Source organism: Microplitis mediator, chromosome 4 (genome assembly GCF_029852145.1).
Source record: "Microplitis mediator isolate UGA2020A chromosome 4, iyMicMedi2.1, whole genome shotgun sequence".
In the NCBI taxonomy this organism is placed as follows: Eukaryota; Metazoa; Arthropoda; class Insecta; order Hymenoptera; family Braconidae; genus Microplitis; species Microplitis mediator.
This window is the reverse complement of record NC_079972.1, coordinates 16,132,556-16,160,361: the sequence shown is the minus strand read 5'-3', so window position 1 is coordinate 16,160,361 and position 27,806 is coordinate 16,132,556. Positions and strand designations below refer to the sequence as shown.

Here is a 27,806-nt window from a genome sequence, read left to right as displayed (position 1 = left end):
TATTAAGGAATTATTAAATTAAAAAAAAGGTTGCATCAGATTTTAGGGGTGAGGAGAGTGAGGAACGCGTCATAGCTGCTAGAGAGCGGGGGGGAGGGTAGTCAGGGGATAAGGGCGCGATTGGCCGGAAATCCCCTCTACATGCGTAGAGAGGTAAGGGTACCAATGAAATTATTTTCTGCGCTGGGCGACTAGTAAGTGGGGGTGAAGTGGGGGTGAAGTGAGCGTCCTAAGGGCTAGGGTGGAAAGGGCTAGTTGGCACCCGACATTCGATGTGTACGCATCGTTTTCGACGTGTTCAACTATTTTTAAAAATTCTGTTGACTTTTTTTTTTAATTTTTTTTTTCCCTTAATGACGTCATTAGTCATTTTTGAAAAAAATTTTTTTTTTCAACCGGCGTCTACGCAAGTTGAAAAAATCAATTTTTTTTTTTAAATTTTTTTGTCAACCCAATTAAATATACAAGTCAACAGTATTTTTATTTATTAATTAGTGTTGATTGTTTAAATAGATTATCAATGGATTCCAACGAGGAAAAATTATTTTCTGATGTCTTGACTGGGAAGGAAGGATGGAACCAAAGAACACTGACCAGCCTCAATGAACTGCTAGCTGTCATCCTACCAGCTGATCAACTGGCATCGTTCGGCAGGGAAATAAAGTTATTTCTCTGTTGAGGTTTGTTATTGTTTTTTAGTTTCTGTCACTCTTTTCTCTTCTCCATTATAATCCATTTATTTAATTGCACTTTTTAATATTTATCAACGGTTCCGTATCTTTTTTTTTTTTTCTTTAATTTAAATTCATTACGGTTTTAAATAGTCGAGTCTTTTGAATTCAATTTAGTTTCTTAAATTTAAAGTCGAGCCATTTGCAATAAATTAAATTCAGATTTTTAATAGTCGAGTCATTTAAATCAAATTCGGTTTTTTTTAATTCAAGTCGAGTCTTTTAAATCAAATTGAGTTTTTTTAAATTAGAGTCGAGTCATTCGTATTAAATTTTTTAATATCAAGCCGAACATTTGCATGAAATTAATTTTTTTTTTTTTTTAAATTCGTGTCGAGTCATTCGAATCACATTCAGTTTTTTAAATTTCAATTCGAGTCATTTTAATCAATATTTTTTTTTTTTAATTGAAATTGAGCATTTGCATGAAAATAATTTTTTTTTTTAAATTCGTGTCGAGTCATTTGAATCAAATTGAGTTTTTTAAATTTAAATTCGAGTCATTTTAATCAATATTTTTTTTTTTTAATTGAAATTGAGCATTTGCATGAAATTAATTTTTTTTTTAAATTCGTGTCGAGTCATTTGAATCAAATTGAGTTTTTTAAATTAAAATTCGAGTCATTTTAATCAATATTTTTTTTTTTTAATTGAAATTGAGCATTTGCATGAAAATAATTTTTTTTTTAAATTCGTGTCGAGTCATTTGAATCACATTCAGTTTTTTAAATTAAAATTCGAGTCATTTTAATCAATATTTTTTTTTTTTAATTGAAATTGAGCATTTGCATGAAAATAATTTTTTTTTTAAATTCGTGTCGAGTCATTTGAATCACATTCAGTTTTTTAAATTAAAATTCGAGTCATTTTAATCAATATTTTTTTTTTTTAATTGAAATTGAGCATTTGCATGGAAATAATTTTTTTTTTAAATTCGTGTCGTGTCATTTGAATCACATTCAGTTTTTTAAATTTAAATTCGAGTCATTTTATTTATTTATTTTTTTTTTAATTGAAATTGAGCATTTGCATGGAAATAATTTTTTTTTTAAATTCGTGTCGCGTCATTTGAATCACATTCAGTTTTTTAAATTTAAATTCGAGTCATTTTATTTTTTTTTTTAATTGAAATTGAGCATTTGCATGGAAATAATTTTTTTTTTAAATTCGTGTCGTGTCATTTGAATCACATTCAGTTTTTTAAATTTAAATTCGAGTCATTTTAATCAATATTTTTTTTTTAATTGAAATTGAGCATTTGCATTGAATTCAGTTATTTTTTTTTTTTTTCTTTTTTTTTTTTTACTAAAGTCTAGTCGTTTACATTAGTTTTAGTTTTCTTAAATTAAATTCGAGTAGTTAAATTTATTTTAAAATCAGTAGAATCAGTAATATTCGAGTCATCTTTTGATAATTAAATTAATATATTTATTATTGGGGTGTGAATTCATAAACACAAATTTCACATTAACTTTTTAAAATTAGATTAACCCACATTTTATTAGAAATAGAATTACATATTTTTCAACACTTTTTTTTTTTTTTTTAATAAATTAAATTCGAGTTTTTTTGCAAGTCGAGTCATTTAAATTAGAGACAGTTTTTTAAAAGTAGAGTCATTTTAATTACAGTAAAAGCATTCGCGTTTAATTAAAGTAATTTCATTCAATTTTAAAAAATGCCATTCAAATTAAGTTACTTTTTAGAAAGTAGAGTCATTTAGTTTTTTTAACTTAGTCTTGGTTTTTTTATTTTTTTTTTTTTTAAATTCATTTTAATTAGAGTCATTTGAATCACAAGCAGTACTAACCGAGTAAACTTTTTTTTTCTTTTTCTTATAAATTAAATAACTTCCTTCTGGAGTTATCATTTCTTTTTTTTTAATTTAACATGGGGTATAGATTGATTTATTGTCAATAGCCTTCTGCTGTTGACAATTTAAACACACCATTTTTTACCCACCTCACACACATAAATACGCACTTTGCGTATACCCAACTCACTCCCTTGTATTGCTAGGATAATTTTTAATTTTTAAATCGGGGTAATTAGATTAATTAGTGGACCAGTAATAGGTTTTTCGTTGAGAGTATTCTCTCAGTAGAATCACGCGTTAAATTCTAGAGTCAACCAACCCTTCCCCAACAATTGCCACTCTTACCCTTTTTTTTTTTTTAATTAATTCGTATTGGGTTTTTTTCCGCGAAATGGGATATTGGTCTAGTGATTTAGCTGGGGGTTTATGGGTATTAGGGATTATAAGGACACTTGGTTCTTATAATTTAGGTCAAATTAAATTCACGCGAATTAGAGTCTAAAAATATATATCGCTCTATAGATCTTAAAGGCGAAAAATATTGTTACGCTGTTATGGGTGGCCAACCATAACAGCGTATATAAAATATTTTTTTTATACATTAAAATTTAAAAAAAATTTATTTTTTTCATTTTTTAATGTATAAAAAGCTGAAAAAAGAAATTTTCCCTGATCAGTTTTAATTTTTAATGGATTATTCTGTCCCACCCTTTGAGTACCCGGGTGCGATTTGGGTGCCGGTCTCAATCCATAAAAAATTTTTCTGATCATAACTTTTCTTTTTTAAGTGTTTAAGTGTCTATAGAGCGGTGTGTATTTTTCATTTATTATTATTATTATTATTATTTAAATAATTAGAGTCACTTTTGCTGCGTTAATTAATAAGTTAGTAACTATAGAAGGGGAATAATATAGGACTGGGGTTTTGATGTCACTAGACTGATCGGGGAAGTAGATTAATTAAATAACTTGGGTTTTTTTTAAATTAGAGTCACCTTATCCCTTTTTTATAAGAGTGGTGATTTACCCCCCCGACCCTTTTTTTTTTTTTAAATTCAAGTATTAGCGTCACGCTTTTATTAGATATTTAAGTTACTGGTCCAGGGGTTTTGAAATTAGAATCAATTTTGCATAGGGTTTATTTTTTAGCTTAAATTCACATACACCCCCCCTTACACTACCCACTGAGACTCTGTTCATCTTCAATGAAATCGAGTCATACCTTACACGTCGCCGTAAGTTGAGGTTACTCACAACCTCGCTTACGGCGACTTTAATTTACACATCAATCTATACCCCTAATATTTTCACCCTTAAATTCATAAATGTAGATTTAAATTAAAAAAGACACCTGGCACTCGGTCAGGTGTCAATAGCTGTAGAGTCTTGAGTTTACTCGTTAGCATTGCTTGTATGTAGTATTAATTTGATTAGAGTCACATTAAAAATCTATTTTTTTTTTTTTTTTTTTTTTCTTCAATAATATATTAAATTTGAATGGCATTTCCGCGTAAAAGAAAACCCTGGCACTAGGTCAGGCGGTCGCGTTATTTAATTGTTAGTTTTTTTGTAATATAAATCTTGATCTTCTGAGCTGGTACGCATAACCCTCTGGTTTGATCGATGTCGATCCTCATTGGTCGTATACTCTAAGAATATCTATCATTATCACGTTGTTATCGGTATTATCATTATTATTGTTGTTGTCATGATTAATAACAATATCATTATTACTTTATAAGTGTAATAATGATAGTGTAATTGGCCCTGGCAGGTCACATTACACAATTGATATTAATATTGACTGCAATGGTTTTATTGATGATATCATAATGATGTGATTTTATAGTGACTTTTGTGTGCGATCAAAACGGGGATTCGATTTATCGATTGGCTGGTGGCCTAATGCTACACATACGGTTCGGTTTTGATGGAAATATATTACGTAGTTTTTATTATTGCTTAAAATATCAGACAAACACACATACACACTTTTCTATCACACATGTATTTGCACCCCAATAATTTTTTTCATTTCAATTTTATAAAAGTAGAGATTTGAATTAAAGTCAGCTTTTTTATGGCATAGTCATTTAAATTAGAGTAATTTTTACATAATTAGAGTCATTTTAAGTACCGTAAGTTTTCAATGGTTTTAATTTCAATTAATTGATTTAATATAAATGCTCATTCATCCTTAATTTTTTTTATCGTTATCTGAGCCGAGTCATTTAATTTAGCGTCAATTTATTAGAACTAGAGTCAGTTTTATTGGTATAGAGTCATTTTTTAAACAGTAGAGTCACTTAATTTTGCTTCGATTTAATAAAAGTAGAGTCAGTTTCAAAAAGTAGAGTCGTTTTTTAAATTTCACTTTTTAATTGATGTCGATCTTCTTTGGACGTACACTCTAAGAATATCTATTATTCTCATGTTGTTATCGGTATTATCATTATTATTGTTGCTGTCATAATTAATATCAATACCATTATCATTTTATAATGATAGTGTAATTGGCCCTGGCAGGTCACATTACACAATTGATATTAATATTGACTGCAATGGTTTTATTGATGATATCATAATGATATGAGTTTATAGTATTTTTTGTGTGCTGTCGAAAGAGGATTCGATTTCAATTAATGAATTTAATGTAAATGCTCATTCATCCTCAATTTTTTTTTTCGTTATCTAAGTCGAGTCATTTTGAAAGCAGTCGAGTCATTTCATTTAGCGTAAATTTATTAGAAGTAAAATCAGTTTTCGAAAAGTAGAGTCACTTAAATTAGAGCTAGTTTTATATTTTTTATTACAATTGATTCATTTAATGTAAATGCTCATTTTCCCCTAATTTTATTTTATCGTTATTTAATTCGAGTAATTTTTAAGACAGTCGAGTCCTTTAATTTAACGTCATTTTAATAGAAATAGAGTCAGCTTTTAAAAAGTAGAGTCATTTGAGTTAGAGCCATTTTTTAAAAATTTTTCTATTTTTTATTTAAATTTATTAATTAACTTAATGTAAATGCTCATTCACGTCTAATTTTTTTGTCGTTATTCAATTCGAGTAATTTTTAAGACAGTCGAGTCCTTTAATTTAACGTCATTTTGATAGAAATAGAGTCAGTTTTGTTTTTCCCACTAATCGAGACTTGGCATTAGGTCAGGTTACTCTATCGCTTTTTAAATTTCAATTTTTAATTGAATGTCGATCCACTTTTGTCGTATACTCTAAGAATATCTATAATCATCATGTTGTTATCAGTATTATCATTATTATTGTTGCTGCCATAATTAATATCAATACCATTATCATTTTATAATGATAGTGTAATTGGCCCTGGCAGGTCACATTACACAATTGATATTAATATTGACTGCAATGGTTTTATTGATGATATTGATAATGATGTGATTTTATAGTAATTTTTGTGTGCGGTCGAAAAGGGGTTCGATTTCAATTAATTAATTTCATGTAAATGCTCATTCACCCTCAATTTTTTTTATCGTTATCAAAGTCGAGTCATTTAATTTAGCGTCAACTTCATAAAAGTAGAGTCAGTTTTCAAAAAGTAGAATCACTTGAATTGGAGTCAGCTTTTTTTTTTTAGTTTTTAATTTTTTATTACAATTAATTAATTTAATGCAAACGCTTATTCATCTTCAATTTCTTATCATTATTTAATTCGAGTCATTTTTTAAATAGTAGTGTTACGTAATTTAGCATCAATTTAATAGTAGTAGAGTCAGTTTTATCGGTATAGAGTAATTTTTATTAAAGTAGAGTCAGTTTTGTTTTTCCCACTAATCGCGACTTGGCATTAGGTCAAGTTACCCTATCGTTTTTTAAATTTTAATTTTTAATTGAATGTCGATCCACTTTTGTCGTATACTCTAAGAATATCTATAATCATCATGTTGTTATCGGTATTATCATTATTATTGTTGCTGCCATAATTAATATCAATACCATTATCATTTTATAATGATAGTGTAATTGGCCCTGGCAGGTCACATTACACAATTGATATTAATTTTGATGCAATGGTTTTATTGATGATATTGATAATGATGTGATTTTATAGTAATTTTTATGTGCGGTCGAAAAGGGGTTCGATTTCAATTAATTAATTTCATGTAAATGCTCATTCACCCTCAATTTTTTTTATCGTTATCAAAGTCGAGTCATTTAATTTAGCGTCAACTTCATAAAAGTAGAGTCAGTTTTCAAAAAGTAGAATCACTTGAATTAGAGTCAGCTTTTTTTTTTTAGTTTTTAATTTTTTATTACAATTAATTAATTTAATGCAAACGCTTATTCATCTTCAATTTCTTATCATTATTTAATTCGAGTCATTTTTTAAATAGTAGTGTTACGTAATTTAGCATCAATTTAATAGTAGTAGAGTCAGTTTTATCGGTATAGAGTAATTTTTATTAAAGTAGAGTCAGTTTTGTTTTTCCCACTAATCGAGACTTGGCATTAGGTCAAGTTACTCTATCGTTTTTTAAATTTTAATTTTTAATTGAATGTCGATCCACTTTTGTCGTATACTCTAAGAATATCTATAATCATCATGTTGTTATCAGTATTATCATTATTATTGTTGCTGCCATAATTAATATCAATACCATTATCATTTTATAATGATAGTGTAATTGGCCCTGGCAGGTCACATTACACAATTGATATTAATTTTGATGCAATGGTTTTATTGATGATATTGATAACGATGTGATTTTATAGTAATTTTTGTGTGCTGTCGAAAGGGGATTCGATTTTAATTAATTAATTTCATGTAAATGCTCATTCACCCTCAATTTTTTTTATCGTTATTCAATTCGAGCCATTTTTTAAATAGTCGAGTCATTTAATTTAGAGTAAATTTAATAGAAGTAGAATCAGTTTTTAAAAAGTAGAGTCACTTAAATTAGAGCCAGTTTTTTTGAATTTTTTTTTATTTCAATCGATTGATTTATTTTAAATGTACTTTCACCCCCCCCCCCCCCCTTCCCCCATCATTTTTTTTTTTAAATTAAAGTTCTGGAGATTCGAGTCACTTTCATAAAAGTAGAGTCACTTCAATTAGAGTCATTTTTTAAATAGTAGAGTCATTTAATTCGATTCATTTTTTATACAATTGAAGTCATTCTTTTAAAATTAGAGTCATTTTTTTTTTTCCCCAAAAGTAGAGTCACTTTTATTAGAGTCATTTTTGCAGAAGTAGAGTCATTGTTTTTAGAGTCAGTTTTTTTTTCTCCAATTAATGAATTAATTTATTGCAACTGGTCAGGTTACCCTATAGTTTTTTTAATTTTAATTTTTAATCCATGCTAAGATACGAGAACCGCCCGACATGTTTGATGATAATCTTTTTTTTTTTTTTAGGTTTAGAAATAATTATTTTTTTTCGTTTTTTTTTTTTTTTCTATAGATTTTTCGAGATTACGGAACCTCATAATGAATTTTTTTTTCTATTTTATAAATTTTTTTTCTTTTTTAGGTTTGGACGCATAATTTTTTTCTAATTTTTTTCAGTAGATTTTTAAGATTCCAGAGACTTACCTAATCCTCACCCGATTGAAGTTACTCGGACTTTCCATTAATTTTTTCTTTTTTTCTAAATGTTTTTTTTTTTCAGGTTTAGGTACATAGTTTGGATTTACTTTTTGGTAGATCTTTTATGACGTGTCTAATCTAGAGTCCACTGGAATCTATATTGACATGACTGGTCTGTGAGGACCAGATTAATTTTGAGGACAGTGATGCTGCTGAGCATTGACGACAAGGTGGTCCAGATCCAAGGACACACCGCCGCTCTAATTTTTTTTTTCTGGTGCATATTTATTTTTACATTCTTCTTTTTTTTCATAAAAATATATATGCCCGGTATTAATCTATTGGGGTATATATTTTAGTTTCAGATCCAGTCAACAAGAAGGATGCCCAACTTGAAGGATGCCCATGGATGCCAAGGACCAAGAAGAGGACCAGAACCAGGACCAGGACCAGGACCAGGAAGATTAATTATTAATTTAATTTAAGCTTAATTTTAGTTTATTTTATATAATTATTGTATTATGGTGTGAGTGTGATGGATGATACAGGAGTGATTTATAATTTAAGATTTTAATTTATAATTTTTTTTTGTAAGAATGAGTACGAGTGGCATGTTTTTATTATTGCTTGGCTTGTGCATGGTTTTTTTTTTTTTAATTCGGGTTTGATTGCATGGTTTTGGTTGTTTATGTTTAATTTAAGTTTTTCCCTTTTTCCCATTACCTTTTAATTTTAAGTGTGTATGATTATGATTTAATTTAAATTTAAGAGTATGATGAATGTGTGTGATATTATTTATTGCGATATCCGGGCCTGGGTATTATTCTTAAGACTTTATTTTAAGAAATTGTATTTATAAAATTTTAGTATTTATATTCTTTATGTATTTACCAATTATGTACTGTATAATGTTTTGTATTTATTGTTATTTAGTTTTTTTTTGGTCACCAATCGTGTGACCACTGTGTTGGTCGGGTTTTATCACTGATAAAATCCTCTGATTTAAACCGATAGATTCCGGGTCTATCGGATTTTTATTGGAGTATTTTATCAGTGTCGAGGTTTCCCAAACGGGCTATTTTCTTTCTACCAAAAGAAAATAGCTTAGACCACTACAATTGTATTTTTAAATAAATACAATTGTAGGTGAATGCGCACAGTATAGGAAGTCGGTCCTCAGCCGCTTTTTTTTTTTTTTTTTTTTTAAATAATAAATTTTTACTTTTATTATTTTTAATCGAGCATTTATAATTGAAAAAAAAACCTTCCCTTTATTTTCAATTAAATATTTTAGTTTATAAGTAGAAATAAGTATATATAAGAAAGTGAGAAATAACTACAGTTAAAAAGAAGCCGAAGAATTCTTATAAATGCAGGTAAATATTATAAATAATAAACATTAATGTAGTTAAATAAACAAAAAGAAATTATGAAATTATATATATATATTTATGGATATATATTATGAATAATATTTTTTTAAATTTTTATATTTTCCATTTACTTCTTCACAATAAAATTTATTTCTCGTATGACATTTGTCGTACAGAAAATAAATATTATTGTAAAAAAGCAAATGAGAAAAATAAATGTTTTTTTTTGTACATATATATATATATATATATATATATACTTTAAAGAGACACAAAAATCTCTACAGAATGTCTTCTGGAAGATTTTTTATTTTTTTGAATGTTTGCGCATGCGCGCTAGAACATTGGTTCTCAGTGGTTTTTTTTTTCATTGGGTGCAGATTCAAATTAAGAGCGCCTGCGCAAACAAAAAATGCCAGCGAACACGGCCGAAGATAAATTTAAAAATGGAAAAAAAATGTGCACTTTGGGTTATTGAAAATTCTTTGTCAAGTAGCCATTAATAAATAAAATAATAACAATTATATTAAATACAGCCAATATTTATTTATTTAAATTTAAATAATTATTAAAATTATGTACTAATTTTTTTTAAAATAGATTCACTTGTAAGTTCACTACTTATGTACTAAGTATTGCACTAAATAGGGCATTACAATGTTATTACATCCTATTTACGATTATTCGTTAAAATTATAACATATTTGTTTAAATAGAGATTATTTCTATATATTTATTTATTTATTTATTTAGGTATTTGTGTGACTAATTATTTAAATTTAAATTTATGATTACATTGTTGCAATTATTAAATTGTAGAAAAATAGGACAGCTAGGTTTATTAATTGTTTACAAGATTAAATTTTAAAATAATATTTATATTTCTAAATTTATTAGTCACGATGATGAAATTGTGTAACAGTTTGTAAAGTTAAATTTTATTCGAAGAATAATAATTTTATTATTAATAAATAAATATTCAATATATTTATTTTCTAGCGACTGCTGTGTCAGTCTTTTTCTAGTAAAATACAGATCGTTAATTAATTAATTAAATGTATTTTATTATTTATTATTAATTAATAGGTACAAGAAATACAATTAAATCGCAGCTATATTTTGTGATATTAATAATTATCACTTATAATTAATTAAAAAATCAAAACGAGATATTGTTATATATATATTTATATATATATTTCAATAAATTAGTTTTGTTAATGATATTTACAAGTAAATATTATTTATTATTTTTTTATTATTTTTTAACTTCCATCAGTCCTATCGCAATAATTTTTAATCCTTTGAGAATTTATTTTATTAATGAAATTTATAAAAACCTAATTCTTAAAGGATTAAATTTGAGTTACCTTGTACATTTAAATACCATTATTATGTTAAAATATAATACCGCTATTGTCATTCCAATTAATTTATTACAATTAATAATAACAATAAATTACTATTGTAAGTGAACGCCAGTCATTTGTTAAATAAAAACGATATTTTTTTTTTCAGTTTAGTTTAGATTTTTTTTCCGATAAGTTTTAAAATATACATTTCATAATGTGACGTACAGAATAATGTGTACGTATATTTTAATTATAAATATCACATTTGATGAATACATTATAAAATAAATAAATAATAATAATTAAAAAAAAAACAATATCTGTCATGAAAAGTTATTTTTTTTTTTTGTTTGTTGTCTATTCTATTATAAATACAAACATAAAGTACCATTAATTAAAATAATTGTAATTACTTTAAGTTTTATCTATTATTATTTTTTTTTCTAATCCTGTCAGTGTATAAAAATTTATTTCGGTACATTTATTAATTAATTAATTTAAAAAGTACGTGATTTAATGACAGCGACAGGGTAACTATTAGTAACTATTATATGCTGTGTAAAAAAAAAAGAGGACAAGTAATTTTGATTAATTTGATGAATTGTTTTACGGATAACTCGTGTTATTTTAAGAATCAGTGGCCAACTATTAATTTTTATCATAAATATATTTGTTTTATTTTTTCAGTAATTTGTAGATTTTGTGCAGCTGATGTTAGTGATGATTTTGTTATTTATCTTAAAGATATTGTTTTAGAGATTCCCCATTAAAGATAACGACGGGGAGGTACTGGTGGTCATAAACCATCAGTCTTTGTACCTGTAATAAAAATTTAAAAAAAATAGCTTGTATAGATTTAAAATTGTGTTAAAAAAAGTAAATAGTAATTAGTAAATACCTGGTCAAGAAGATTTAGTTGCAAATTCATTGAGAATATCGCAAGCCATTTCTAAATCATTTCTACTTATTCCCAGGGCTCTTATAACAGCATCCTGTGCAAAACCTAGTGCAGTAAGCCTTGAAATATGTTCAACGTTAACATTTTCATAAGCAGCACCCTCGGTAGGTTTTATTGATGATCCACCGGGTTCTTCTCTACTTTTCATTAATGCCGTGAATTTAGCACGGTTCATTTCTAAATTTATATTTTTAACAACGTGTTCTCTGGTTCCATGTATTAATATTGTATTTTCATAATGATGATCTTGTTTAGGAGTAGTATCTTTATTTGTAGTTTTAGGTGGTCGTGGTGCTGATAACGGTGGTGGTACTGGAGGCACAGTGGTTGTTGATTGTGATTGTGATTGATATAATAAATGTCGTTGTCCAGCTTTTTCAGGTAATGCCGGTGGTCTGATGTGAGATAATCTAACATGAGGTCGTACAACTGCTGGTGGTATTGGTGATGGTGATGATGCTCTGTGTAGCATGTCATACCTTGCTTCTGTCGTTGCTGTTTATTTTTTATTAAATAGAATAAATTGTAAATATAATACAGTATATTGTGTGACAAGGGATGAAATAAAACGATTGCAGACCAGGGTGAAGTTGGCTGACATTACCCCCAGTCTGAAATCTTGTTTTAATTGTAGAGACACTGAAACTCAAAGTTTCGATGCTGGTGTAATGAAAATAAATAAAATAATACCTTTATTATTTTGATGATTTTCACTTGATGAAAGAATAACAGTAACAGTAGGTGGTGGTGGTGCATTTTCTTTAGGTACTGTTAAATGACGACTACTATTTCGCGGATGATTATTTGGAGTTGGTGAGGGTGATGGTCTTCGAGGAGGTAGAGGAGGACTTGGTACTATTCTTCGTGGTGGTACTGGTGAACTCGCAGGACTTGAATCGTCTTCTTCATCAGAGTCATCACATATTAAACCACTACAATTCCCATTACACAGTTCTATGATATCCTAATCAACAGAAAAAAATAAAAAATAAATAAAAATTACACGATCTTTATAGCATTTTATATTATTAATTTCACAAGTACTTATTGTGATAATAGTTATGTATTTCATGCAATAGTTGTGTGATTTTTATACTAATTTATTAATTTAAAATATAAATTTATTATTTTAATGGTGAAAATAAATAAATTTCGTACTCAGGTGCAGTTTATGTATTTTTTTTTGTCTAGTTATATTTTATTAATTATGCGTATTAAATTAATATTTGCAGTTTATGAAACAAGGCAATTAAGCATTAAGCAGAAAAAGTAAATATAAAATAGTAAACCATAATGCAATTTTATTATACTTACCTTCGATAATTGATAAACAGTTTGAGAAAAAAAAAAATTTGCTTCACGTATTTACAATACAAATTAGTTTTAAATATCATGCAGTGGGCTGAGCATTCGACCCAATGGACAACTTAATTATTTTTAAAAATAATATCATTTTTATTTCATGCGAATATATTTTTATTTTTTACACCACTAAATATCGACTTTATTATTATCATGTTAGAATAAACAAAAATCGATATTCAAAATTCTAATAATTATTTTCTTTTTTTTTTTTCTTTTAAGTAATTAATAATAATTATAACAATTTAGCGAAAGGAGCGTATATAAGTGCAAAAGTAACTCAATATAATGATAATATAACTTTATTTAAAAATATTTCAGATAACTAATATTTTACAATAAGAAATAAATCATGTACACTAAAATTATATATCTATATATATATATTTATATTTTCATTTGTTCTAATTTTTTATCTAAAGACGCCAGTGCATGGCAAAAATATTCTAAAGTAAGCAGCTTTATTTTGTTTAATTAAATTAACACAGGCGTTAATGCAAAAAACTAATTATATTTTTTAACCCTTATCTATTTTCGGATTAAAACCATAGTAATAGAAATAATAATTCATTATTTATTTTAATTATATAAGTGATTATGTTACTAAAAATTTTATATTTCAATAATAAAATATGAAATTTATTAATATTAAATATTTAATTGAGTTAAATGATTTTAATTAAATATAAATATGTATAAAAAAAATTTATAAATATAATTTAATATGATTTGCATTTAACGCTAATTGATCTTAAGTTATTTGCATTGTAATCATTGCAATCAGTTTTTTATTATTACAAGTAGTAAAAATACACTGGAAAAAAAAAAAAAAAAAAGTTGATACAGTTAAAGTGATCTTCAATGAATTTATTGGATTACATTTAACTGCATAAATTACTTAAGCATGATTTGAGTTACAAAAAAAAAAAAAAAATTAATAGTAATAATACAACTAACTAACAATTTATGCAAATTAAAATAAAAGTAATACGTAAAAAAATTTTTTTTAACTATCACTAATCATAACGATTTCTTTTTTTTTTAATGTCAATAATTAATCACAACTAAACCAATCATTTGGTTTAGTATAATATTCATTTATATGATATGAGAGTCGATTATTTGTGCACAAAATCTGACACATTTTCATTTATTCAATTTTTTTTTTTTCACTGGCACAAGAACATCAACAATAATCCTGGAAGTTACACTTCAAAACTCGATAGAATATTTTTTTTTTTTTTTTTTTTTTTTTTTACCTATACTTTAATAATACTTATTTAATATTTATATTATTAATTATTTTTTTGCCTCAGTATGCTCTCTAAAAAAAATGCTAAAGCCCAAAATAATGATTAAAATGCGATCAATGCAAGGAATGCAAGCTATTATAATTAATTAAAGTATTTAATAAAGTCTTGCAATTAAAAAATTGTCACATTATTATTTAAATTTTAAATTTAGTAATTAATTGACAATTACTAATTTATTTCAATAATTAAATGCTACCGCTAAGCTTAATAAATGTTTGAAATGTATTGTTGAATGGATAGAAAAAAAAAGCTTGTATAGTAAAATAATACACTTGTATTATTTTTTAAGACATTAAAGTAGTATGCAATAGAAGTAATGAATTAATTCAATGTATAGCTTATATTTAAAAATATATATTAGAAAAGAAAAAAGTAGTAAATAATTGACATGGACTGTCCGGAATGGATGGAAGAGTAAACCTACCTTAGTCTTGCATGGTGTAATTATTCCAACGTTATTTGTCATATGTATACCATATTATTGTTATTATTTAGTTATTTTAAAAAATATTAATTGGAAAAATAAATATAGCATTATTAATTTAATCCCGTTGCGTATTAAAATAACTATGTGAAAAAAATAATAATGCAATGCAATGATAAGTTTAAATGAGGAGCATTACGACAACCAATGCTACTGCAATGAAATACAAAAGGCAGTTTGTTTTTTTATGAGGCATAATCTATGAGGTCACTATACAAGGATATGTTTTTAACTAATATATAAACAAATAAATATATAATATATATTTATTTATTTATTTTAAATGGAGGGTGATGATACGCCTAGTCGGATACCTCGGTGTCAGGGTCAAGATCCCGCGTAGGAGTAGATGCATTGCTGACAGATGCTGATTGAGCGCCAGGTCGATGTGTTCTTCGTGGGTCAAAAGGATCAACAACTATTTGTTCTGTTCCTTTTATTTCCGCACGACAAAAAGGACACCCTTGGCCTTCTGAATCCTGTTGGATATTACAAATAATATTAATAAGTCAGTTAAAAACAAAAAATAATATTTAATTTTTTAGTAAATTTACTGAGAGCTAGTAATTTTTTTTTTTTTTTCTTACACCTATATATCATACTTTAATGACTCTCAAAGCAACCTGAATTTATAAAGTGGATATAATAAAATCGTTGGCCTGAATTTTACTGCTATTCATCAGTGTCCTATATCTAAGTAGATCTCTGCATACATATATATATATTTGCTTTGTACACAAGTGTTAGCAAAAAAATAATTACTTAACAGTCAGCTAAAGTGAATGAGTAATACGAAAGAAAAGAAATAAAAAAAAATGATACTCTATGAAGTATATGGTTTTAAAATAAATAAATAATAATAATAGAATGAGTAAATACTGCTACCTGCCAAGATGTTAAACACGGTGTACAGAGAAGATGACCACAGGGCTCTATCCTGACATCTTTGTCGTGTTCAGCACAAATTTTACATAATTGGAATGTACTGCCCATTTCACAATAAAGTTCATATTGCTCAGCCGTTACTTTAATATGTTCTTCTGGAGTAGGTTGGACAGCCCACGTTAAGTCTGGGTTTACATGTCGTCCATCTGGATACAAGTAGCTAAAAAAAATTTTTATTTAATATTATTATCATTTTTTTAGTGATAAATTAAATTTATAATTATATAAACTTACAAGCCTTCCCGATAACCATCCAATAATGCTTGGCAGAGACTTTTATTGTGGGGTATTGTTTGAAGAATATCACCGTCAGATGTAACGTAACCAATAGCCCATTGCCCTAATCTTGTACAACTTAATCGGAAGACATAGCTTCCTGGTTTAGTGATGCAATATTTTTGTAAACGTGCTTTAACTTCATCGTAAGTCAAAAATGCTACGTAGCCAGGATGCGTAACTGCCAATATTTTCCAGTTACGTAGCAACGTAGACCATGGCTGGAACAGTCTGTTTAAATTTTTTAAATATTAATAATAATAACAACAGCAATAACAATATTTCTATATACTTTTAAAAAATATATTACCTTGTAAATACATCAAATTCAAAGTTTGAAATATAGTCATTACAGGTGAGGTCAATTGTTGATTTCAATGCCATTGCTTGAAGACCAGAACTTATTGGATGAACTTGATTTAATTCATGTCTAAAAATTTTCCATGGAACCAAAGTACTGAAAAATAAAGTTAGTAAATCTATAATGATAATAATTATTAATTGAAAATCAACAAAAATTTTTAACAGTCTCGTTAATAATTAATTAGTCTGCTAATAAGTTATACAATTATTTTTCCAGGGATAATTAATAATTTGTAATTAAATACAATTGATAAAAAAAAATTTCAAGTACTTGAATACTTAAGAAATCTATAATAATCATAACAGACCAGACGTGAGTAAGAATTTCAGTGTTAGCCGAAAAATCCACCACCGACTTTACAAAAACCCCAAAGTCCCAACAGTCGCTAATGACCCCGGCAGTTAAAAAGCAACTTTTAAAAATTATTATTATTACTTTGAATATTTAAAATCAACGTCCTACTATTTCAAGGATCTACTCATTAAAAATGAACTTAAATATTGGCGTGTAGTACATATACTTTTTTTCGCACGAAAGAATATTCAATTGACACGGGTATAATAATTGCTAAGTAGTACATTGTAAATAAAAATCAATTCATGTCCAAGAATATTTACTAAATTATTTATTTCAAGTGGATTTTTACCGATTAGATATGACTTTATATTTTTTATCTACAGATAAAAAACCTTTTTTCTTACCGCAAATTATTTTGAATATTTCAATCTACCGAAATTTAAAAAAAAAGTAATAAATGATTAGCAAAAAATAATTTGATAAGAGACTAAAAATTAATAAAATAATGACCTAGAAGTTAGCAGGCAATTAATAATTTTCGGGTTTTGTCTCAATAATTTAATTAAAAAAAAAAAAAAAAACTAAAAATATGCACATGTAGAAAATTCAAAAAACCTTAAGTGCAATTTTTTAAAATATTTTTTTTTGAAATTTATCATTTTAAAAAAATCTAAAAATTATTAGAAGTCAGCCAACTTCAGTATCGTAAAATAATTAATAATTATAGTATAGAATGTAAAGACCTTTGAACTCAAGGTATCACAACTTTATTGATGTGACATTGAAAAATAATAATAATTATGACAAAAAAATGTCAAGTCATCGTGAATATGACATATATATTGAAGGGTGGTAAAGTAAGCTTTACACATATGACAAACGATAACATATGATGAAAATTTAATGAAATATTTAGCAAGTATGTGTAATGTCTTTTTTTCAATGTCCTATATATAAATATCTATACATATAACGTTTTACTATAAGCTATACTAAATACTACGTGACATACGAATTTTAGTCAGTCGTAGACAGTTGCTCAGTTTGCACAGTCGGTATTTTACAGCTAACGAGAAGTAGAGTAAAAATATTGTAATTGTCCATTGATTTTATAAAATTTATAGGTAAGAATATATAAAACTACTTATTTAATGTTATAAATTAATCATATTTAATAGTATATTGTCATGTTAAATTACTTATTGAATGAATTTAATTGTTAAATATACTGCGTATATAAAAGAGTATTCTATCCATCGCAGATCATTTTGTCTTCTGTCTTGTTGCTAGATGGCACTACTATCTAACTTTGTAAGAAATTTTTCTCCTTTGAAATTGATCTGGTTTCAAGTGAATTTCATTTGGTTTAAAAAATTGAAAATTTGAATTTGAATTTTAATTCGATTATTGGCGGGATATGGGCCGGATATGGGATTGCCCGAGGTCTGATAAATACTTAAAAAAAAAAAGGAAATTTTTCTCAGGAGTAAAAGAAAATTTTCAATAAAGCAGAAAATTATTAATTAATTTTTTTCTGGTTAAATTTAATTATAAGATTATTTGAATTTAAAAATGATATTAAGCTATGAGGGCAATTAGAAATAATTGTAAAAATGAATAAACTTTTTTTTTTGTTGTTTTTTTTAAAATAAAAGTCTAGGTCAACAATGCGTTTTTTGAAATATCCAATAATACCTGCCGGGTTGCAACAAGTTATTCGAAATTTTGCAGGCATGTATTTTTAGTACCCCCGTCTATTAATGAATTTATTTAAAAATCTAGTTGATTTGAATTTGCAATTTAAGTAAAGTGTTTTAATGAAATTTGCATGAGATGCTAATAATATTTATTTATTAATTAAAAAGCTAGTTGGATTTATATTTAATAAAAAATAACAATTTGCTGAAAGTAATTTGAAACGTTGACTCTGAGTATTTTATTCAAATTATTTAATATTGTAAATGTAATTTTTGTAATTTAAATAGTAATGAGTGGAAACTTGGATTACAAGGCGGCAAAGTCTGTCCACGATTTTGAAGCTAAATCTATTAAAGGAGAAGATGTACCCCTCGAAAAGTATGTTAAACTATTAATATAACTTTATTATTTATTTTTTTTCCTTTTCGCTCAATGCCTGTCTATATTAATTATTAACTGTTACTATGAATTATTTTTTAGGTACAAAGGCCACGTTTGTTTGATTGTAAATGTCGCCTCAAAGTGTGGACTTACTGCCACAAATTACAAAGAATTAAATGAGCTTTATGATAAATATGCAGAGTCTCATGGTACTTATATTTTTATCTTTATATAATTATTCTATAAATACTTTTGATTTAAATTTATTTGTTTAGGTCTCCGCATTTTAGCATTCCCATGCAATCAATTCAATGGTCAAGAGCCTGGTGACAGCGATGAAATTTGCAGCTTTGCTGATCGTCAAAAAGTAATTTTTTTACTATTTTTTTTTCTTTTTACAATTAAATTTAAAATAAAAAAAAAAATGTTTTCTGTTTTGCAGGTGAAATTCGATTTGTTTGAAAAAATAGACGTGAATGGAGAAACAACTCATCCACTGTGGAAGTACTTGAAGAAGGAAAAGGGAGGTACTCTTGGAAACTTCATCAAGTGGAATTTCACAAAGTTCATTGTCGACAAAGATGGAAAAGTTGTCGAACGACATGGACCGAATGTAGATCCAAGTAAATTGGCATCACATTTGGAAAAGTACTTTTGAGGATTCAGTACCTCAACTTATTCCCAGCGCACGGTTGTAAAATAATACTGCTGCTTATTTAAATAATCAGCACATCACAGCGTATGAATTGTTTTCTATGCAAAGGAAATTATTTTTTAATTAAAATTTTTCAATTTTTAAATAATCTATAATCCTTTTACTTATTCATTCTCTTTTTTTTGACTATGATTAATTTACACGCTTCCTCTAGAGTATCGTGTCTGATGGAAACATTAAAGTTATCGATTTTGTAATCAACACCTAATTAATTATAAATATATCCGTGCGTAGGTATCGATTCACACGCACTGCAACCAATTGGGACTTTGTACTTGTTTAAATGTGAACAAAAAAAAAAAAAAAGATCAAATAATGTATCTAATAAATATGATTATATAAAATGCATATAAAGACGTTAGTTTTTTTACAAATACATCTATTTTATTTCTTATATAAGTTATCGCTAACTTGTAGATAAGCTTGATTAAATCGTTTACAAGCTTTTTAAGTAAAATACCATAAAAATGTTACTGTGAGTAAGCTTGAGTGTACATACACGGTAATGATAAGGTATTATATATATTAAACATTTGCCGGAAGTAAATTATTATAAGTTTAGATAAGGAATAACGATGACTTAACAGGCTATATCAGGATTGTTAACAGAATACTATTGTAGTATACGTTTTCTGCTAAATTTATCAACAAAAACTACTTTATTAATAAGAATATTTATTTCATTGAACTGATATTTAAAAGGATAATGTGGTATTTATTAAGCTGACTTGATGACTTTTGAAATATGAATAAATTTGAATTTCATACAAATAGATTACTTGGAACTTGGAATCAACTGAGGGAAATTGATACATGATACTATCTGTGTTCAGTAAAAAGTTTTGCAAATTATATACTTAAATAAAAAGTTATAGTAAGTTTATAATTTTGTTACTGTCTGTTACTTATTTTTTTTCTTATAACTAGAATTGAAAATTTATATTTAAACTTGCAACAAAAATAATAATACTTGACTACTTTTTATCTTTATCATAAAAGCATTTTTTTATCAATTCAAAGTTTTTAAGTTCTTTAAAAAAATATTATGGAAAATACGTATTTACTTGAAATAATTTATAAATTTAGTGTTGAATATAAACGGTAACAAGATGTTAAATTTCAAATAATTTAAAAAAATTAATTGAAATATATGTAATAGTGTGCGTGTGTGTGGTGTAAGTCTGCACGTATATCAGTATTCACACTTGATTTAATTTCACTCCAGTCTCTGTATTTTATTATCGGTCATGACCTCCCGAGATGAACAGGAAATGCGCTTTTTTTTTAAACGCTGAGAACAGGAGCAAAAGGGGACGAGAAGAAATGGAAGAGTATAATATTGATTTTAGGATTAAAAAGTCTCGTCTGCTAATGTAACAAAGACAGACATCCCAATGTCTAGAGATTATTTAAATATATTTTATAAAAATATAACATTATAATATTAATTTATTCAACAAGTGCTAACTATTATTGTTATAAATGTAGAGTACTCGGTTTTTTTTTCTAGGTCGTAATTTATTTCTGAATGAATTTAATTATAAAGTAATTAAAATCAAGTTTAATAATGCTGACAATAATATCAGAGGTCAGTATTGAAATTACGTATTATTTAACTTGACTCAACTCAACCTTATACATGATAAAATAATGAATAATAAAAAATCTCAGTGATTAACCTGCTACAAGTATATAAATAAAAACAAAAATCAGTAGATTTAGTGAGAATGAATGAAATTAAAACAGTCAATACTAATACTAATAATTGTATATTTGATATTTAAATATAAATAATAACGTTATATAGATACGTGCGACTTGGGTAAACATATTTGCCCACGCAACGGTGAGGAAGATCTTTGTAGCATTATCGCCAGGTCGCTCCGGAAATATGGTTATTATTAGCATTAAAAAAGAGTGAGACCAGTATAAATGAGAAATGAGAGACAGACTAACTTAAGTAAAGCATCACCAGCAAAATATAATAATAATATAATTAAAGAAGGGAGTTTTAGTTGGCTCATATGCACGTTAGCGCACGTAAGAAAATATATTGGTTATAATTAGCCGGCCTTGCTTGTCGGCTGACCCAACACCCGCGTTCATTCATAGAACTCAACTAATAACATCATACATACATATATGTATATATATAAGTATAACGACGACGATGTCTTTTTCCAACACACTTGATGCTTAGTTACTATGATTTCGCGCATCTTTAAGCGTTTGCGCGCGTGTCTACCGACCTGACATTCGCGGATCGAAGAGGAGAGACCCAGTTTACTCGCGGCCCACTTTTTTCTTATGTCATTTCATTTTATTTATTTTTTTTTTTCCCTATACATATTTTTTCATTACAATTCAGAGCATATCCTACACCCCAATGTGAATTAAAATGAACTCATTTTTTTTTCCTCATTAAAATTTTTATAAATATAAAAATTGTGATTTATAAATAATGACTTTTTTGTAAGCATTGTAACTGAAGGAATTCTTTATTTGTTTAAAAAAAATATTTTTTTTTTAGTAATTTTAATAATACTTATTTGCGTTATAAAATAGCGTAATGTCAAGCTTGCCTGAGTTTAATTAAGGTAAAAGCACTTGGTAGGATGGAAAAATTTTCGATATAACTTCAGGGCACGAACGTACGTGACCACCAACATGATCCACAATGCTCTTGAGGTTTTAAAAAAAAGAAAAAAATGTATAATATAACTTTAGCGTACAGAAAATATTTAAAAAACAATGCACGGATTCGGCAATTATATTTACATAATACATTACTATTTTCTTCATATAAAATAGTTAAATTGTAATATATAAAATTACACAATGTAATAATTGGTAATTTTCCTGTAATTTAAAATCTCAATACATAAAAAGTGTACGTCATCGTTGGTACATTCCCCCCGAAATTAAAGATAATAAAGAGTATATATATAAGATAAAACGGATGTAGTGGTGGTAGTGGTCAGGTTGGCGTCATTCCCGACGAGAGACATCTTTAAATCTTTATATCTATTCTCAGTTCTTTGCGTAACAATGAATTTTAAAAAATAATTGTCATTACAGTAAGTAATGCTTATCAATGAGCTTCCTGACTTGGATCCATAAGGTCAAAAAAATAAATTTAATGAGTTTTATTTTTAAAAAATTCCCACATTATTTATTATTAGTTAAATAAACGAGCAATGCCCTCATATTTTATTTTATTTCCATCGAACCCGTGTTGTTATGTGGTTATGTGGCATTGACTCATTATATATTTTAAACCCAACAGTAAGCAGCAATTGCTGTACTGGTACTTATATAATGTCAGCATGTTAATGTATAATGTAATGTAATATATCTATGCAAATATATAAGTAGTGTGCTGAGGGGCCAGGGTACTTTTGTTAAGCATATATACATATACATATATTTATATATGTATGGAGTAACGAAATATGTCTAGTGTTTTATGGTACATGCGGGCGTACGAGTTCTCTTTTCATCTCGCACGTTCGCGTTACTCTTTTAATTTTCCTCAATCGTGACGTCACGTCCCCTTCCTTCCGCTTTTGCTCTCAGTCCGGATGTGAGATTAACTCGACGAGCGGGGAACCGTTTTGTCCGAGAACAACCCGATCTATATAATATATGTATGTATATCTAACTTTTTTTCGTCCTATCATATGTCATGTTATTAATGTACAGTAATATATCACACGTATCTTATTATTTATTTATGAGCTAGCAATTTATTCACGTTAGCAAAACTATCCATTAAATTTAAAAAAAAAAAAAAACCTTTTCCACAAAATGATAAAAGCACTTTGATAAAGTGACATATCGACTTTTCTTTGAATAAATGTTAAGTCGATATTTGGATTTACTTTCAGCTTTTAAAAACTCAATATTTTTACTGTACTTGACGTTGAGGATTATTGAAAAACCTTTTTCTCCGATTTTTACACTCGCTAGTTGTATTATATACTGTCTTGCTTAAAAGTTTATGTGTGTTATATACATATATATATAAATATATGCATTTAAATGGAAAAGCAAGCAGACTGTAAAAGGCATTCACCGATGTGTATCAATGCAAAGGTTAAAGGTCCTCTTTCAGCCTTTATTTTTATTTCATTCAAGGGTTAGATGGGTGCTATTTTAAGAAGAAAATAACATTTAAGTCTGATGTACTCAAATAAATACCAACTAAAGTCTAATTAAAAAAATATGTCAGTTTGTGTGGGATAAGAACAGGCATTAAAAATGAGGATAAATTGTCAGGGTAAACCCCCCAGCATGAGCATAAACAAAATTCTTAGAATGAGAAAGAGTTATGAATCAATGATGACTAGAAAGAGTACCGCCACTACCACGGGTTATATATATATATATATTATTATTATTATTATTATATTGTATATGTATGTACTGTTGTGTAAGTGCTAGCCGGGCGGATGTCCGCGGATCATTTGACCGGAAACGCCGGAAACTGAAGGTCCACGCATCTGGGTAATTGAACGGGTTCCGTCAACGTCGCCGCCGACAATCGCTTACCAATCTCACACCACATCCTCATACTTTTATATATTTATTTTGTTTTATTAAACATTATTTATTAAAAAATGTATTTTTAAATCGTATATTTATAAACCGGAAAACGTAAAAAAAATATCGACTATAAAATTAAATGTAAAATTAGAACGGATCAAAAATAATTTTATTTAAAATTTTAAATTACACTGTAAAAAATCACCGGGGTAAGTCCAAGCGGTGTAGGTGTTAAAATCGGCGGTGTTAAATTTCAACACCAAAAGCGGTGTGAAAATAACGCTGCCACCGGTGTAAATATTCTGTACCGGTGTTAAAATAACACCACTGCCGGTGTAAATATCCTAGACCGGTGTTAAAATAACGCCGCCGCCGGTGTAGATATTTTTTACCGGTGTTAAAATATTTTACTTTGTGAATATTTTTACCTACTCGATCACTATACTTATTAATAAATGATATTTTTTATTAATTTTCATAAAGAACTGACATTTTTTGTGTTTTATAATCTTTAAAATTAATACTCCAAGCGGACGCAATTTACCCCGCTTTTACACCGGCATTACTCCGCTTTTACACCGGCATTACTGCGCTTTTACACCGGTTACCCCGATATTACTCCGTTTTTACACCGGTTACCCTGCTTTTACACCTGTTACCTCGCTTTTACACCGGTATTACTCCGCTTTTACACCGGTTACCCTGCTTTTACACCGATTTTACTCCGTTTTTACACCGGTTACCCTGATTTAATACCGGTATTTTTAACACCGGTGAATAACTCCTCCTACACCGGTGTAATTTTATTTTAACACCGGGCGGAGTTAAAATGAGTCCATTTTTAACACCGCTCTTTTTACAGTGTATTAATAAACGCATTAATAAAATTTAATATTTATAATACGAGTAAAATAAAACGTGAGTTAAACTTAAATAATTGTAATTTGCACACACGTGCATTTAAATTAATGATAAAAAACGACTATACGTTCTCTGCTAGACAAACCATTCATGAATTGGCCAGCGCAATACTCATAATGTTTATTTATACATACATACACACATATATTGCTAACGATTAAAAAAGTTTAAACGTGCGTTGGTATTTGTAGTTAATAAAATAAATACGTGACTGACGGAATGCGTTTTTTTTTTACAAGATGATAACTACTTGTCTGCTCTTAAATCATAATCAAATATTAATCAATAGATTATAGTTCATTGATGCATGACCTACAAGCCGGCAACTTAAATATATATACATATACTTATATCAAGTTTATAATTTATGATGTTAGTGATGACGATGATAATGATCGAATACTGGGTAATAAATAGTCAGTAAAAGAAAGGTCGCTGAACAGTTGAATGAACTTATTTGGCGGCATTCGGTTTCTTTAATTCGAGTTTAAATTGATAAAACTGTCAATGAACGAAGCGCACCGTAAAAAGTATATAAATATATATCTATCCTATCCATTCAAGTCATTTGTTATATTAAAATATTTTAATGCTCGGGTTTTTTTATTTTTTAATCAATATAAAAAAAATATATATTTAAGTTCAGTTAATATTTTATATATATATATACAATACAATAAACTATTGTATCGATTGGTCGTAAAGAGTAGCAGTGGTGGTATATATAAATATGTTGTTGAAATTCGGGGATGTAATTGGATTAAGAAAAAAATATTGGGGTGAAATATAAAAATATAAATTTATATGGCTGTCTATGACGTATGTAGGTTAGGTAGTTTATATAGTAAAGTGGATACTATTGAATAATAATAGTAATAATAATAACAATAATGTGTACCTGTTACCGAAGCGCTCTCTCCAAAATTCAGCGGCGTCAGACTTTGTAATGCGAAACTGATCACCCGCGAAGACGCCGTTGGGGAAGATGGCCTTCAATTCAGAGAGCATGTGACTGAATACGAGACTTAGTTTTGTTAAATTTCTACGATAATGTGATGTCTCATCAAACATTTTTTCCTTGCCTTCTTTAAATAATTTAATAGCTTGTTTACACTTTCGCATAAGATTATTTATGAATACACAAAAATGTTCATTGCTATGTAATACAGACATGCGATCTTCATATTTACTGTAAATTAATCTCAGCCGTTGATAGGTATCTGGCAGAATATCAAGGATAAATGGTGGTGAATTTTTTAAATTCATTCGCTGATGCTGACACAATTTAACAACTTTGTCCATAAGTTTCCATGTTTTGTCGAGCATACGTTTATCTGTTGATAATTTTGGTGGAGTCATTGCGTCGGTAAACCGTCCTTGGAGTTTTTGAAGTATAGAACTTATGTGGGCAGCTCGACTACTTCGGCTGCTGTGACCCGACGACATCTTGATGCTGCTCCTACTGATGATGATGATGTTGACGATGCTAATGATAATAATAATAATAATAATATACTAAATATTTATGTACACACAAGAGTTATGTTTTTTGTATCAGCGGACAATGCAATTTTAACACCAATCAGGGTCAACAAAAAAAATCCCCGTTAGTGTTGTGTATTTCCACCAGGAATTGATGGTCGGATGCTAACCCGCCACCACCACCATCACCGTTAACACTTAATTATTTAAATATTATTAACAACACCTGTTCACTACTTTATTAATATATTTATATATATACATATACATATATATAATATATATATACATATATGTATATATTTATTATGTCACATCACCACGATTAGATAAACACATTTTTGATAATTATTTTAGCGAGGTATATTTATTGTTTGACGGTTCTCACGAGGTGTTTGTTGTACGTGAGTTGTCTTGATCGTTTTGATTTTGTTAGATCATTCATTATTGCATTCTGTTTCTAAACTGAGGATTGTCGCGATCATCACGACGTTCTATTCAACTGAATGTAGCCAATATTTACATTCGAGATAAAGACAAGAGAAAATAATTTAACTTCAACTTATATTCAATCGAGAATCGATATTTCTTTGTTTATTTCGATACTTGAATCTAGAGGCGCTGGTATCCTGTGTCGATATTTAAATAGTGGCGGCAATTTTTTTTTACCGCCAACTTGATCAATTTTAAGAGTGTGAATGTAGAAGACATCAGACAAATTTAAAATTACAAATAATTTAAAAAATAATATTTATAAAAATATGATGATCCTGAAGTTAGCCGACGTCTAATAATTTTTGGATTTTATTTTAGACAGTAAATTATAAAAAAAAAAAATTTGAAAAAATTGCACCTGTAGTTTTTAAAATTTTCTACATGTGCATTTTTTGATTTTTTTTTTTTTTTTAAATTTAAATGTTCAAAATGAAATTCAAAAATTTTCAATTGTCTGCTAACTTCAGGATCGTAAAATATGATAGTAGACAATTATAAATTTTTGAATTCTATTTTCAATTAATTGACTACAGAAAAAAAAAAACTAAAAATATGCACATGTAGAAAATTTTAAAAAACTACAGGTGCAATTTTTTCAAATATTTTATTTTTCATAATTTATCATTTAAAAAAAAATCCAAAAACTATCAGACGTCGGCTAACTTCAGTATCATATAAAAAATGATACTGAAGTTAGCCGACGTCTAATAATTTTTGGACTTTTTTTTAAACAATAAA

General features: G+C 27.5%; 2 protein-coding genes and 1 long non-coding RNA gene across 5 annotated transcripts; 2 read left to right on the top strand and 1 right to left on the bottom strand.

Moving 5' to 3' along the window:
- Positions 1 to 274: 274 nt before the first annotated feature.
- Positions 275 to 9,287, top strand: LOC130666965 (uncharacterized). Its single transcript, XR_008989770.1, has 3 exons — positions 275 to 680; positions 8,190 to 8,384; positions 8,467 to 9,287. It is a non-coding gene; the product is annotated as an uncharacterized LOC130666965 (long non-coding RNA).
- Positions 9,288 to 10,000: 713 nt separating this feature from the next.
- On the bottom strand, positions 10,001 to 27,085 carry LOC130666956 (E3 ubiquitin-protein ligase CBL-B). Of its 2 annotated transcripts, none has more exons than XM_057468305.1 (8): positions 25,990 to 27,085; positions 16,481 to 16,627; positions 16,129 to 16,401; positions 15,835 to 16,054; positions 15,264 to 15,428; positions 12,481 to 12,754; positions 11,731 to 12,285; positions 10,001 to 11,651 (listed from the first exon to the last, which is right to left on the bottom strand). In XM_057468305.1, exons 1-7 carry the CDS (start codon positions 26,535 to 26,537, stop codon positions 11,735 to 11,737), a joined length of 2,178 nt encoding a protein of 725 aa, XP_057324288.1. In that variant the 5' UTR covers positions 26,538 to 27,085; the 3' UTR covers positions 10,001 to 11,651; positions 11,731 to 11,734. The 2 variants fall into 2 exon arrangements, with proteins under 2 accessions (XP_057324288.1, XP_057324287.1); XM_057468304.1 differs by having other exon boundaries at positions 10,002 to 11,651; positions 15,832 to 16,054.
- Positions 17,800 to 20,001, top strand: LOC130666959 (uncharacterized). Of its 2 annotated transcripts, XM_057468310.1 has the most exons (6): positions 17,812 to 17,955; positions 18,487 to 18,562; positions 18,817 to 18,907; positions 19,010 to 19,119; positions 19,186 to 19,277; positions 19,353 to 20,001. In XM_057468310.1, the coding sequence occupies exons 2-6, from the start codon at positions 18,499 to 18,501 to the stop codon at positions 19,566 to 19,568; spliced, it is 573 nt and encodes a 190-aa protein (XP_057324293.1). In that variant the 5' UTR covers positions 17,812 to 17,955; positions 18,487 to 18,498; the 3' UTR covers positions 19,569 to 20,001. The 2 variants fall into 2 exon arrangements, with proteins under 2 accessions (XP_057324294.1, XP_057324293.1); XM_057468311.1 differs by lacking the exon at positions 18,487 to 18,562 and having other exon boundaries at positions 17,800 to 17,955.
- Positions 27,086 to 27,806: the final 721 nt, after the last annotated feature.